Source organism: Eucalyptus grandis, chromosome 11 (assembly GCF_016545825.1).
Source record: "Eucalyptus grandis isolate ANBG69807.140 chromosome 11, ASM1654582v1, whole genome shotgun sequence".
In the NCBI taxonomy this organism is placed as follows: Eukaryota; Viridiplantae; Streptophyta; class Magnoliopsida; order Myrtales; family Myrtaceae; genus Eucalyptus; species Eucalyptus grandis.
The window spans coordinates 41,749,226-41,763,684 of NC_052622.1; the positions used below are offsets into that span (position 1 = coordinate 41,749,226).

Sequence of the window (14,459 nt, forward strand, 5' to 3'; positions counted from 1 at the left end):
TCGCTTTCTGACATATATAACGACGAGTAAAAAGCGTATTTTAAAAATAGTCAAACGTAACAGTATTAAGTTAAATTATTCGAAACATGGGGCCATCTTTTATGACAGGAAAAATTATCCGTTATCTGAAGTAGAGCTACAAGTATAATTCATACAGTGCGAACAATCAATGAAGATGAAAAAATAACCGTGCGAACAATCAAGAGAACGAAAAAGTAACCGATTCTTAATTTTTATGCCACTTGTTGTGTTAGAGTTAATTTTTTTTTTTTTTTTTGAATTGCACGGACTTCATTTCGACTACGAATTTTCGCTTTTGTATCCGATGAAATCCAAATAAATTGAATTACACATAAAGGAAAATGACTCTATGATAAAGGCCACACGGCAGATCCCCTTCCAAAAAAACTCAAGATCTTTTTCCATAAATGCCAACGTCTCAAGCATTCAATATTAAAAAAAGAAGGAAAAAAAAATCGTACGGATAGATTCACTAGCAAAAAAGCATTTGGAGAAAAAAAAGAAAAGAAAAGAAAAGAAAATCCCCCATTAATTTACAAGCAAATTCCGGAGTCAACGAACCCTAGTCAAGAAAGGGAAAAAGCAAGCAGAAGACAGCAGAGGGAACAAAGACCTGGGAGTCATCTTCCTCTCGTCGTCATCGTCGAAATCATCGTCATTGTCGCATCTCTCTCTCTCTCTCTCTCCTCGTCCTGCTCTTTTTCTGAGCAGAGAGCCGAGGAAGGAGAAAGCAGGCTGCCGTCGTCTTGCCTTCCTACCTCTCTCTGTCTCTGTCTCTGTCTCTGTCTCTCTCTCTAGAGAGAGCGTTACGCGTTGTGCCAGGCTCGAAGCAACAGGCGGCGACGGAAGGAACACGTCGACGGCTTCATCTTCTGCACTGCACGACTCTGCCCTTCTGTTTTCCCGTCCTCTTCTTTCAGTTGGGGGTTTAAAGGTGCTGTCTTGACGCGCGATACAAGGTACGTCGCTCTCGGCCGTTGCCACGTGAGACGTTAAGGCGATTGATCTCTCTCTCTTTTCTGGGCTCTTGGCTCGATTGTTTAATCTGGTTTTAGTGTTGAAACCTTGTAGAGTGATGAATTTGATGGAGGGGACCGGGAGGCGTCGTTGGACATGACTGAGGATGAAATGGTGTGGATGGATATACCGGACGAGGTAAATTCATCGAGGTAAATTCATGTCCATGTATTTGCTGACTTGTATTTTGGTTTGGACCTCTAATTCAAATAAACGCGTGTGCATTTTCAACGCGGTGCGCGAAATTAGCGCCTGCTGATTGATTGTCACTTGTCGTCAGGCAGAGAGAAGCAGGAATCGCATGAGTGCAAGTTCTGAACTTGAAACAGAATACTGCAGAGATAAGGAGGAGGACGAGAATTGCCGTCTTTTGCCATACATGGATTGTGTTAGTAATGTGGGTGAGTGTATTACGGCCGCACCCATTTTGCATTGTGATGATTTTAGGGACGGAACGCGGAGGAATGGAAGATCGGCAGAATCGGGTCAAGAGATCAGTATATCGGATCTTGTCTGGTGCAAGATAAGGGGCCCTTATTGGTGGCCGGGGAAGCTAATTGGTTGCTCTGCCGGAGTGGCGAAGGATTATTTTGTGGTGGCTTGTTTTGGGCATCAGGCACGTGGTCCTGATCGAGTTTCGCTGATAAAGCCATTGTGGGAGCATTTCCCACTGATGGAGACACAAAGCAGCTCGGACAAGTTCTGTCATGCTGTGGACTGTGCTCTCGGCGAACTCTCTAGGCGGGTGGAATATGTGCTGACTTGCCAGTGTGTGCCCAGAGAAGTGCGAACCAGGTTCAAACCTCAGGCTGAAGTTAATGCTGCTTTGGTGAAAAATTCAAGTCAACAGGGCACTGAAGATAGTGTTCTAAGTACTGCTTCTTTTACACCTCGAGAACTTGTCAAGTATATAAAAAAATGGGGTGTCTCGCCTAATAATGGACCTAGCAAACTCCTGCTTTCTGTGGCAAAGAGTCAATTGTTGGCCTTCTCCCGATGGAAGGGGTTTTCTCAGCTACCCGAATTCATATCGTTCGGTGGGAAGTTGGAGAACGAGGTCGACATGACTCTATTAGGAGATTGTCATCAGAACCCTATAGAGATTGATGGCATTAATCCAGAGTTCGGGGCCTGTCATGGGATGCCTGTGGTAAAGACAGGATGTTACATAAGCAACTTGAGTGAGTGTAAGAACAGTTTCCAAGATGGAGTGCATCCTGGAAACAAGAGAAAGACCTGCCTTGGCTTGCGCGCTGAGAACTGTCTGCGTACTTCAACTGATGAAGTCGGGTCCTTTGAAAGATCTCGTGGGAGCTCCTTTTTGTTTGGCAAAGCTGCTGGTCTGGATGAATCGGTATCACCATGTACAGGTGCTCTGACGGAGATTAGCACAGATCAATCTGTGCACATGTTTGAGCAAAATCACATGGGAATGCTTGAGGTCCAGAGGAAAACAGAATGTCACATAAACAACTCAAACAAGCTTAAGCACATCCCGTTTAATGCGGTGCATCATGGAAGAAAGAGAAAGAGCTTCCCAGCCTCGTCAGCAAAGAATTGTCAGCATATGTCGATGGATGAAGTTGGATCAGATCAAGGAGCATGTGGGAACTCATTTGGCAAAGCTGCTGGTCTGAATGAATCAGTATCAGCATGTACAGGTATTCCGACCATGATTAGTGTGGACCAATCCACGCAGTCCAAGCAAAATCATAGAGCAATTCACAGGATCCATAAGGTTGCAAGTGAATCAAATGGGTCACTTACATTGGAGGAGCATCTTAAAGAAAGTCCCTCAGGTAGGAGCAACATTAATGCCCATTCTGGTCTCACTCCTCATGATTCCTGGAGTAGAAAACACCTCCTTGGATATGCCCCTCCTAAACAGAAGCTGTTGCAGCTCTATCTTTTTGCCGCCAATCCCATGAGACGGAGTAAATTTCCGACTCGCACAGTGAGATACTTCTCAGAACTCAGAAATTCGGTTGTTCCGGATCATCTCCCATTGAAGTCGTGCGGAGAGTCTGCACAAGAAGCATCTGTCGTTGAGACTCAGAGTACTATGACAAACTCTAGCGTTGCAGAACCTATGGATCTCAAGTGCTTCAAGGATTCTGTCCGGACCAGCACAATAGTTAGTAGCATTCAGGAACCGCGACTGCCACTTGAAAATTGGAATGCAGGGGATGCTCTGCTTGAAACCCCTCATGAGAGGCCTGTTCCTTCTGTGGTACCTAAAATGGATTGCCAATTTTGTCCTGCCTTTATCCGGGACCCTCGATTGCCCCATGAAAATCCTCTGATGGAATTGAAAAAGCCAACTCATGATGTGTCTGGAATGAGGATTGAGTGCTCAAAGGATCCATTTTCCACCACCAGGACCATCGAAAGCATTCCCGTACAGCAACCGTCGATTGGAAACCAGAATGCAGGGAATTCTCTGACTGAAAGTGAGAGGCCTGTTCCTTCCATCGAACCACAAGGAGGCCAGTTTCGTCATACCTTGATTCAGAAACTACAAATCCGCCGTCCAAGTCCTTACAAGAAAGTAAAACAACCAAACGATGACATCCTTGCAATGATGCCTGAACGCTCCGAGGATTCATTTATGTCCAGCAGGATAATTCAAAGCATTCCTAAACTGCAGCCGTCTCTCGGAAATCAGAATGTGGGGGATTCTCTGCTTAAAGCCCCATGCAAGAAGCCTGTGCCTTCTATGGAACCACAGACTGATCACCAGTTTTGTCCCCTATTGATTTGTAAATCACAGGCTCCTTTTCAAGATCCTTGCGTGAAAGCCAAATGTCCAAGTAATGATGTCTCTGGAACGGCACTTGAGTTCTCAAAGGATATGTTTATGACTGACAGGATAACCCAGAACATTTCTGAACAGAAAGTGTTGCCTGAAGAGGAGGAGGATACAGGGAATTCTGTGCTTGATTATCCAAGCAAGAGGCCTGCTCATCTTATGGAACCACAAATCATTCACCATTTTGGTCCTGCCTTGATTCAAGAATCTCAGTTTCCTTGTGAAAATCCTTACGTGGAAGTAAAAAAGCCAGACGGTGATGTCCCCGGGAGTTCCAAAGAAGACTATTTTTCGACTGCTCTGATTTTAACCTTTACCAACCTTAATCTAGCTCCTTCAGTAACTAAGCTGCACAAGATGTTCAGCTGCTTTGGTCCCTTGAAGGAATCAGAGTCGAAAGTGTTGAACAAGAGCAAGCAGGTCAAAATAGTTTTCAAGAATCGTTTGGATGCAGAAACTGCTTTCATCAAACTTGGAGAGCACCGTATTTTCGGGCCATTACTTCGAAGTTATCGCCTCAAGTATGTGCGATCTTGCTCTCCTGAAGCTTCTCCTTCTCACCTAAGAAAGCACAAGAAGAAGTTTCAGCAAGATAACCTGTGACTTCAGGTCTTCTATCGCTATTTACAGTCTACTTACTTTTTTAATTCATACATGAATCTTGAAAAAGTTAAAAAAGAGTTGTGTTATTTTTTTTGTTTGCCTTGTCAGGGATCTATAATAAGGTCTGGACCTTTTGCATTTGGAAGACTTGAGGTTTCTAAATAATGCTCTGTAAGGCGTCATTTGCTGCGAGTTGCTGATGATTGATGACACGGTGTCAAAATTGCCAGCAAAAACCTCCTCTTCGATACTTTGCATAATCGACCGCCAGCATCGGACTCAACCTTCATGGTCCTTTTTGTTAGATCTTGAGGGCAAAAGTGATGTCGATGAAAATGTATTTACTCTTCTGTGCCCTCCATTTTTTTTGTTTGGCCAGGAAAGGTAACCTTGGTTGGGATATTAAGTTCGGTCTCTGCCATGGGAAAACAAAACAGGTTTTCCATATAATTTATGGAGTTGAGAGAGGATCTGAATAGCATGCTAACAGCTTTAGCTACAGTTTCCTTTCCATTTCTCTTACTGCATAACATGCCCAAATCTTCCTCAATTCTGTGTTCTCATCTCTGGGTGAGTACTGCATTTTTTCACGCATAATTCTTCATCCAAGTGTTACAATTTGCATCGGTGCACTAGATGACCACGTTTCTTGTGCGCCAAGAAATGCGCTATAAAGGATTGAATGTTGAGCATAAACTTACAATTCCTATCCTATCGCCAGTAGTGAAGGGAACTTTCTACATGATACATGTAGCCATGATTTCATACCAAAAATTGTGACAATTCAGCTAGGTTCACTGGATCAAAACATGATACGGTATGGAACATGTATTATCTTTCCATGTTACATTTGATATAATTGTGAACACTATTTTTCACTTTGCTCTCCATATCAAATGCGGTTCTCATGTTTCAATCTTACTTTTTACACCTACAGGATCCATTTGCCCTGAAAAGACCCGTGCTCACATCAAATACCATCATCCTTTGTCCCCACCTAAAAGACACCCATTTGCCTTCTCATACACCCAAAATCTTACCCAAACCCTTCCCCCATTTTATCTTCCTTCAATCTGTTCTCTCTCCTCAGTCCCCTCGCAAACAGCACAACCCTCACCTCAAGTCACCCATTTGCCCTACCTCCCACGGCCCCGTTTTGGCCTCATTTTCTCTTCTTTTTTTTTTTTTTTTTTTTGTCTCTTATGGTCGATTTATGTCTGGTTGCCTATGTTTGTCCCTCTTCTTGCTCGCATGGCCCTGAGCTCAAGGTCGCCAGGACCGCGGTCAACCATGCGAGCATCTCTGACAGAGCTTGGCCATGGCTGCCAGATCAAGGTCGTTGATCTCAAACTCCTCGAGCTGGTGCGACTGCCATTATTGGCATCAACTCTTGAGGTCCACAATGGTTGCAACGACCGCTGCCGGAACGACAACGGTGCGCAATGGAGAAGTTGAGACGCAATGGTCTGTGTCTCGGGCCTGTACGCTAGGAGAAGAAACGGAGCGCATGTGGGGGGCATGGTTTAGGGGTGAGGGTACTTCAAGAAATAAAATGCATGAAGGTTTGACGTGGTGCTTTATGGTCGGATGTATCCCCTCACAATGGAATGTCATTACCTCGCGCGAGAGATGACTTCAAATCGAGTCACTTTAAGTGAAACCGATGCAACAATCTATAGAAAGAGTCTTCATATCAAATCACTTGAAGTGAAACCGGTGCAATAAACTAGGTAAGTGGATCATGTCGTTCAAAAGGCCAAACTCAAAATTGAAAGTATTATCCAAAATTTAATAAAGCTCTTAAACTGACACCAAGGGCCAAAGCCATAATTCAAACTTAAGACCGAGGCTTCTCCTTCTTTTCCTTGAAAAGGGCCAGGAGGGACACGCCCGACACCTTCACCACCTTGAACCTGACACCAGGAATATCTCCCACAGCATGACCCTTTCGTCCAAAACCGGCAATCAAAACTTCATCCTGGTTTCAAGGTTGCAGTCATGGTCAGTAACCAGAAGGCAACAAGAGGAGGAGAAAACGATCAAATACTTGATAACAAGCTATGCAAGATCTTACATTTTCCTCGATGTAGTTAAGGCAACCGTCATTGGGCACGAAAGCAGCTATCTTCTTTCCGTTTTTGATAAGCTGAACTCTAGCACATTTTCTAATGGCAGAGTTAGGCTGCTTAGCCTCAATGCCTCTGCACATTAAAATATTATCATTTAGCAATTCTCGACATTTACTTGATAAAAGAGGCATTAGTTTCATTTCTGTCTGGTTGAGAGAGAGACAAAATCTTACATCTTCTCAAGGACAATGCCCTTGGCGTGAGAAGACCCAGCAAATGGCTTCTTCCACTCATTGCCAAGATGGGATTTCTTGTATGACTTGTCAGCCCATCTCTGCCTCCTTCGGTGAGACTTCAATTTGCGACCAGCTCCCATACCACGTGTCTTCCTGCAAGGAAATGTCTGCTTAAAAATCTAATAACCATACATAACATCATGTCCTATAGTGACTGGCGTCACCTACATTTTCATGATGTTACCTATCTCCGATGAAAAATAGCTGAAAGAAGTGCCACAACTCAAATTGAATAGGCACTCCCAAAGTATTGATAGAGGGTAGCTTGTCAATAGAAATTGCGTAGCTATCTCTTCATAATTCAACTTATCCTTGAAAGGATTACAGCCCTCTTTTAGGACAGAGAAAACTGCTATTCCATCATTTGCCGATACACATCTCCTAATGCTATGTAAACCCTATTTTGTGCCGATTATTTTTATCTCCTCTATCGTTTTGTTAATAACCCCTTCAATTTGAAGCCAACAGAGGCTATTTGCCAAATAGAAAAGCCATTAACATACTCTTAAGGTAATGTTCCAGCTTAAAATTTGCTAGCTTGCCATCGGAGGGAGTAATAGACTGTACAGCTACATTCAGATGTGGCATAATGTCCAACGTAGCATAAGTCATTTCATATGGCTCTACTGATAAAAGCGCAAATTGATGCCCGAAATCCCATTATCCATAGTACAGAGATAGAACTAAACATAACATTGAGGTAAAAGAACTAAAGACACACCCGAAAAAAAGAAAGTTCGCATCAGTATACAATCAAGCGAGAGTTTTTTATAAGCCAGACCTCTCCTCTAACGAACTGATGAAGATTGAAGAACCAAAAATTACAGACGCCTAGTGGAAATTTACGGAGCTGCTCAAAGCTATCTTAGCCATTATGATGCTAAGTAAAACTCAAATCACAAAGACGTAACTTTTCACCTCCAAATTCAACATGACTATCATAACCTGCCAGGATTATCGACTCGGGCCTAAATCAAATGGGGGCTAGACTTCAGTTCTCAAGCACTGATGCTTTTTCTTCGCTCAAAACGAGCAAAGAAACGAAACGAAAAGCAGCAGCCGCATCCATTACATCGTCTGGTTCAGTAAAAAAACACGACCTAGAGCAACCTCAAATCTTCTACTGCTCTAAAGACGAGATCAACACTCATCTAGCTTCCAATCCGAAAACGAGAATCCAAACCACCAGATCAAGAACCGAGTCACACGTTCGACAATCAAAGACTGGAACAATCTCAAACACGAGAAGGAAAAGCCGCAGTGCAGTTACCCCATGTTGGCTGAGTAGGCGTTGTCCGGCCTCTGGAGGAAGTTCGGAGAGGTTGAAGAAGACCCGAGCGGCAGCTGCTGCAAGAAGAAACCCTAGACCTCAGGCGCTTCTCGATGACGGGTATATATATCTGTGTGCGGTCGGGCTTGTTTAGGCCTGTTTCCTGATTGGGCCTGAGTGTCTTGGGCCCAAAGGCCTGGTCTCTTTGAGTCCTCTTGGGCCTTGAGTGGTTCAGGTTTGGGCTCTTTGTGAAGCCCACGTGCCCCCGTATGAAAGTCGCACAAGAGTGGAGCCTCCTGTCCCGTCAAGTCGGTCCCTTGATTACTAAACTCCCGCAGCCATTATTGACCGAGGAGGACATAGATTTGATATGAATTTGTTTCATTCGTGAAAAATAAATAATTTAAAACATAATTTCTTAGAAATTACTATTTGTATCACCTATAAAAACATTTTCATTTTCTTTCTTTCTTATTTCATTTTTCTCTCCACTAATTGTCAAGGCCTCAGTAATGGCCAACAACCACAGACAACGATGGAGATGCCTTCATCAGCCATTAGATAAGATCCGTAACCTTCATCGGTCAATAACGTAACCAACCAGGACACTTGGCCACTCTTCGACCATTCCCACCATCAGTAGCCACGACCTCCCCCAGCTCTCACGGATTTGAAGCTGCCGATTCCACCGAAACGGCAAGAGAGATGCTCAGTTTGAAGCACCGAATGGTGCAAACGAGGAACATCCAACGCGTCTGCCTCCTCGCGTGTAACGACCGCTCGAGCGGTGGGATGAGAATTGTGCGTAAATATAAAAGCCAGAGAAGCCATTCTTTCTGCTTCATTCTTCATTTTGGCCAGAGGTGTCCATTCTCTTCTGTTTCTTTTTCAAAACCTGCATCTCCCTTTCCATTTTAGCCGCATAAGATAGGAAACAGCTGCGATCCTCGCTCGCTCTCTCTTCATTGCAGCTGCTCATGCCGCCATCCATCAGACACGCCATCACCCTGCCAAGCTGCCACCGCAGATCACAAGGAGCTGAGGTAAGTGGATATCCCCCATTCTATACTATATCAATCGTTCATCATGCGACGAGGAGAGTCCTCAAAAATATGTTGAGTCTAGTATTTCCGGAGACGTTAGCACCTAGTCGTCGGTTTCAAATAAAGTTATATAGTTAGAAGGTTTAAAACTTTAGTCATTGGATTTATATATGTGTTATGGGAAGGTTACATATTAAATCTGCATACATATATGGATTGAGGGTGCCGCAAGTTGAGCCGCAATGAGAAAATGTTGTCAAGGCCAGGTTCGATTTAGCCCGACCCCGGGTTTTTTGCAAATTTTGTAACAATTCATGTGATGCAAATTTCATGGGACAGTCTACACAAAATCGTCCCTTATTAGTTGTTCTATGACATACTTTAATTTCAGATTTTTTAGACTTTGTACAACAAAGATAAACATGCGGATTCCTAGAGTGCCATAACTTGGCAGAAAGAGACACCTAAGTGCCATAACTTACAAAAGGTATACTTAAGTGCCAAAATCGAAGAAAAATGGATCATGCCAATCCGGCCAAATTGCATACGTGGCATTTTTCCAGAGAAGCGAGTACACGCTAACGTTACCAAATAATATAAAAACGACGTCGTTTTGGGCCGACATAGTAAAAAAATAATATAAAATTAATTAAACTAAATTTAAAATTAAATATAGTTAAAATATGAAAAAAATAATAAATTTAAAATGAAATTTAGTTAAAATATGAAAAATAATAAATTTAAAATGAAATTTGGTTAAAATATGAAAAATAATAAATTTAAAATGAAATATGGTTAAAATATGAAAAAATAATAAATTTAAAATCAAATTTAGTTAAAATATGAAAAAAAAATTAAATTTAAATTTAGTTAAAATATTAAAAAATAATAAATTTAATTTTAAATTTAGTTAAAATATTAAAAATAATAATTTAAACATTTAAACATTTAAAACTTTAAAAAAGTTAAAAAATTATTTATTTTTTTTTTTAAAAGGAGGAGGGTCGCCGAGGTCGTCAGGCCCGGCTAGGGGCCAACCCTGCCGACCAATGGCCGGGCCACCGACCCTCCCCTCCGTCGCCGGCCCTTCCCAACGACAAAGAAGGATGTGACGGCGGTGGTTGAGAGCCGAGCCACCCCCTACCCTCCCTTTTCTTTTTAATTTTTAAAATTTTCTTTAATTTTAAAATTATTGTTTTTAAATATTTTAACTAAATTTAATTTTAAAATTATTAATTTTTCATAATTTAATTTAATTTAATTTTAAAATTATTATTTTTAATATTTTAACTAAATTATATTTTAAAATTATTAATTTTTCATAATTTAATTAAATTTAATTTTAAAATTATTATTTTTAATATTTTAACTAAATTATATTTTAAAATTATTATTTTTTCATATTTAACTAAAATTAAATTTAAAAATTATTATTTTTAAATATTTCAACTAAATTTAATTTTAAAATTATTAATTTTTCATAATTTAATTAAATTTAATTTTAAAATTATTATTTTCTAATATTTTAACTAAATTATATTTTTAAATTATTATTTTTTCATATTTTAACTATATTTAATTTTAAATTAAATTTAATTATTTTTTATATTATTTTTTACCATGTCAGCCCAAAATAACTCCATTTTTGCATTATTTGGCCACGCGATGCAAAACGGTGTTGTTTTGCACTTTTCGCCGGAAAAATGCCACATTAGCATTTTAGCCGGACTTTGGCGAGAGTGGTACTTAAGTGATTCGTTTTTTTTCGAATGTGTCACTTAAATGTACCTTTCGTAAGTTATGGCATTTAAATGTCCCTTTGTGCCAAGTTATGACACTTGAAAGGTTCTTTTGCCAATAAAAATATATTTGATAAACTATTGAGTTTGAAATCTATTTTTCGGATTTCTGAACCGATCTCCTTTTGCTTTCCATTTTCTACAGAATTTTTGATCAAGAATCCTAACACATGTCCTCCATGAAAGTTGTAGATTACATCCTATACTACCACATATAAAATTTGCATGATTTTTCGGTCTCATTTAGTCTATGAAATATTTATCTTTTTGCTCTATCAAATTCTGGAAATTCCTACTATTTTGGCTTGGTTTACTAAAACTTATTTAGAATTGTATATGCTGAATCGGACTTCAAATCCTCCATGGAAAATCTTTCCTTGGATCTTTTCTATCTTATGTTAAAGTTTCGTAATTTTTGAAGTTCATTTACCTAGACGATCGTTGTACTTTCTAGAAGTGCATAGGACAGCCTTATGAGGTTAATTTAAGAACTTAGATAGGGAATTCTATGCATAGTTCGTCCGATGTAGGCACATGTGAATATATATTAGTCTAGGGGTTAACAATGATTGAGGATTCAATATATTCATGCTTGAGTCCATGAATAGTAATAACGACAACATGCTTTTTAAATTTAATTATGGAATTGCTGCATCATGATGTGGATGTATAGTCGAGAATGTGGTTGGTCCTTAAGACGACAATATCCCGGGTTGTAGTAAAGATGCATAGAGGGGTAACTAGTTCCTCCAGATGCCTAAGGATGTAACATGGGTCCCCCAGATATCTTCATGATGCCGGATGAATGCAAGATGCGAGGAGGGTAACAGGTTCCTCAGATGATGATGGCAACAAGAATTCCTATTGAATATAACCTTGGCACATTTAAATTGATGCTTTTATTGATCTGTTATGTTATTTTGAAAAGATTTTCAAGTAAGTTGATGATTTGCTATACTTTATATTGAGGCTTTCTTTGTCAGTATGGTGATTGATTTATGTAGTATAGACTAGTATACCTTCTGTTTACTAGGTTTAGACTCACTAGTTGTTGATTTTATCTTTTCAGATCAATTGAAATGTCGATCTCACTTGCCTTCCCTATGGTCCCTTAAAGAGTTCCGGTTGACTTCACTTGACTTGAGAATAACTTTATAGACCTTGGTTTCCTGGATTTTATCTCGTTTAACTATGGATATAAGGACTCCGATAGGGCTTGTGACTCTTCGGTTCATTGGAATGTACGCCTGCATCAACGGGTGCACGGTGGTCCCCTCCCATTGTTCGATGACCGACCACGAAACAGAGACAACCCACCGAATAAAAGAGGGGTAGGAGGACAGTTGGATCTTTAGGAACTTGAAGATTTTTTATGGAGCCAGGAGTCAGGGTTAGGCAACCACATGTACAACTAGGTTGGGATGGGATGATTTGACTTACAACTAGGTGTAGTTAATAGTACTGACCTTTTTTAATTCCCAGTGTACCAAATTTGTTGCTTGACATATATATATATATATATATATATAAGAAATGAAGTTGCTCCATTTGTAGAAGTCCACGTGCATCCTGAGTCATTTTAGAACTCAAGCATAAATCTATTGAATCCTCGATCGTTGTTAACCCCTAAACTAATATGTATTCACCCGTGCCTACATTGGACCAACTATGCAAAGAATTCCCTATCGAAGTTCTTAAATTAACCTCATAAGGGTGTCTTGCGCACTTCTCGAAACTATAGTGATTGTATTCATAAACGAACTTCAAAAATTACGAAATTTTAACATAAGATAGACAAGCTCCAAGGAACATTTTTCGCAAAGGACTAAAAGTTCGACTCACCTTATACAATTCTAAATAATTTTTAGTAAATCGGGCTGAAACAGTAGAAATTTCCAGAACTTGATAAAGCAAAAAGATAAATATTTCGCAGACTAAATGAGACCAAAATATCATGAAAAATTAATATGTGGTAGTATAAGACGCATGTTAGGGTTTAGAAATTGGAAAGCAAAAGGCAGTCAGTCCAAAAATCCCAAAATCAGATTTCAAACTTTGTAGTTTTTCAAATATATTTTTTGTCGTACGAAGTCCAAAAAATTTGAAATTAAAGTATGTCATAAAACAGCCAATAAAAAGACAACTTTCATGAAGATTGCTAGATGAAATTCGCATCACATAAGTTGGCACAAAATTAGCAAAAACAGGGGTCAGGCTACACCGAACCTGGCCTTGACAACATTTTCTCATTTCGGCTCAACTCGCCGCACTCTCAGTCCAAGTCTGTATGCAGATTTAATATGTAACCTTCCCATAACACATACAGATCCAGCGACTAAAGTTTTAAACCTTTTAACTATATAACTTTATCCAGAACCTGCGACTAGGTGCGAACGTCTCCGGAAACACTAAGTTTGAACAGGTTTTTTAGAGAACTCTCATCGTCGCACAACAAACGATCAATATAGTATAAAACAGGGATATCCACTTGCCTCAGGTTCTTGTGAACTGCGGTGGTGGCTTGGCAGGGTGACGACGTGTCTAATGGATGGCAGCACAAGCAGCTGCGATGAAGAGAGAGTGAGCGAGGGTTGCGGCTGTTTCCTGTTGTATGCAGCTAAAATGGAAAGGGAGATGCAGGTCATGAAAAGAAACAGAAGAAAATGGACACCTCTGGCCAAAATGAAGAATGAAGCAGAAAGAATGGCTTCACTGGCTTTCATTTTTACGCACAATTCTCATCCCACCGCTTGAGCGGTTGTTACACACGAGGAGGCACTCGCGTTGGATGTTCCTCGTTTGCACCGTTCGGTGCTTCAAACCGAGCGTCTCTCTTGCCGTTCCGGTGGAATCGGCAGCTTCAAATCTGTGACAGCTGGGGGAGGTCGTGGCTACTGATGGTCGGAATGGTGGTGGAGTGGCCAAGTGTCCTCGTTGGTTACGTGGCAGCGGCGATGTGCTGGCTTGGCTCTCTGGCGGGGCGACAGGTCAAGGAGCGGTAGGACTGAGTTGGCGTCATGGCAAGACTGAGGTGGCTCGACGATGACGGGGACGAACTGAGGCGAGGCACAGCAAGATTTAGTGGCGAAGCCCAATGGCGAGCTTGGCGATGTGGCGTTAAGCGTCACGCACTCGAGGCCTGCGATTCTATTGGGCAAAACTCAAATGTCACAATCACCAAGGCCTCAAGAACCGGTGGAGGGAAATATGAAAAGAAAATAAAAAAGGAAAAAAAGAAGAATTTTTAAACATTACAAAAATCGTCCAAGTTAGTGTTAATTGTATCAACGATTTTCGACTAAAATTGATTGAAATACTGGAAAATTGTCAAAAAGAGGTAAATTAAATTGGCCAAATTAAAAAGTTGACTGAATTAATCACTATATACTAGGTTTGGAATTTTATTTTTGACAATTTTCCCTTTTTTTTGCATAGTCAGAATTTAAATGAATTTGAGAAGAATAGATAATGGCTAGAGAAATATTCTGTATTTGGGTTGTAATCCAACAATTCTAAATCTCTAATTTCTTAA

The 14,459-nt window shown here is 40.4% G+C and overlaps 2 protein-coding genes across 5 annotated transcripts; one reads left to right on the top strand and one right to left on the bottom strand.

The window, feature by feature from the left end:
* Positions 1–608: 608 nt before the first annotated feature.
* On the top strand, positions 609–4,949 carry LOC104426536. 4 transcript variants are annotated; one of them, XM_010039627.3, is made up of 4 exons: positions 609–980; positions 1,093–1,176; positions 1,319–4,456; positions 4,559–4,949. In XM_010039627.3, the coding sequence occupies exons 2-3, from the start codon at positions 1,135–1,137 to the stop codon at positions 4,448–4,450; spliced, it is 3,174 nt and encodes a 1,057-aa protein (XP_010037929.2). In that variant the 5' UTR covers positions 609–980; positions 1,093–1,134; the 3' UTR covers positions 4,451–4,456; positions 4,559–4,949. The 4 variants fall into 4 exon arrangements, with proteins under 4 accessions (XP_010037929.2, XP_010037931.2, XP_010037932.2 ...); XM_010039629.3 differs by having other exon boundaries at positions 610–980; positions 1,093–1,190; XM_010039630.3 differs by having other exon boundaries at positions 610–980; positions 1,093–1,190; positions 1,323–4,456.
* A 1,175-nt stretch (positions 4,950–6,124) lies between these two features.
* LOC104426537 (40S ribosomal protein S23) lies at positions 6,125–8,217 on the bottom strand. Its single transcript, XM_010039632.3, has 4 exons — positions 8,086–8,217; positions 6,753–6,908; positions 6,525–6,651; positions 6,125–6,428 (listed from the first exon to the last, which is right to left on the bottom strand). Exons 1-4 carry the CDS (start codon positions 8,088–8,090, stop codon positions 6,288–6,290), a joined length of 429 nt encoding a protein of 142 aa, XP_010037934.1. The 5' UTR covers positions 8,091–8,217; the 3' UTR covers positions 6,125–6,287.
* Positions 8,218–14,459: the final 6,242 nt, after the last annotated feature.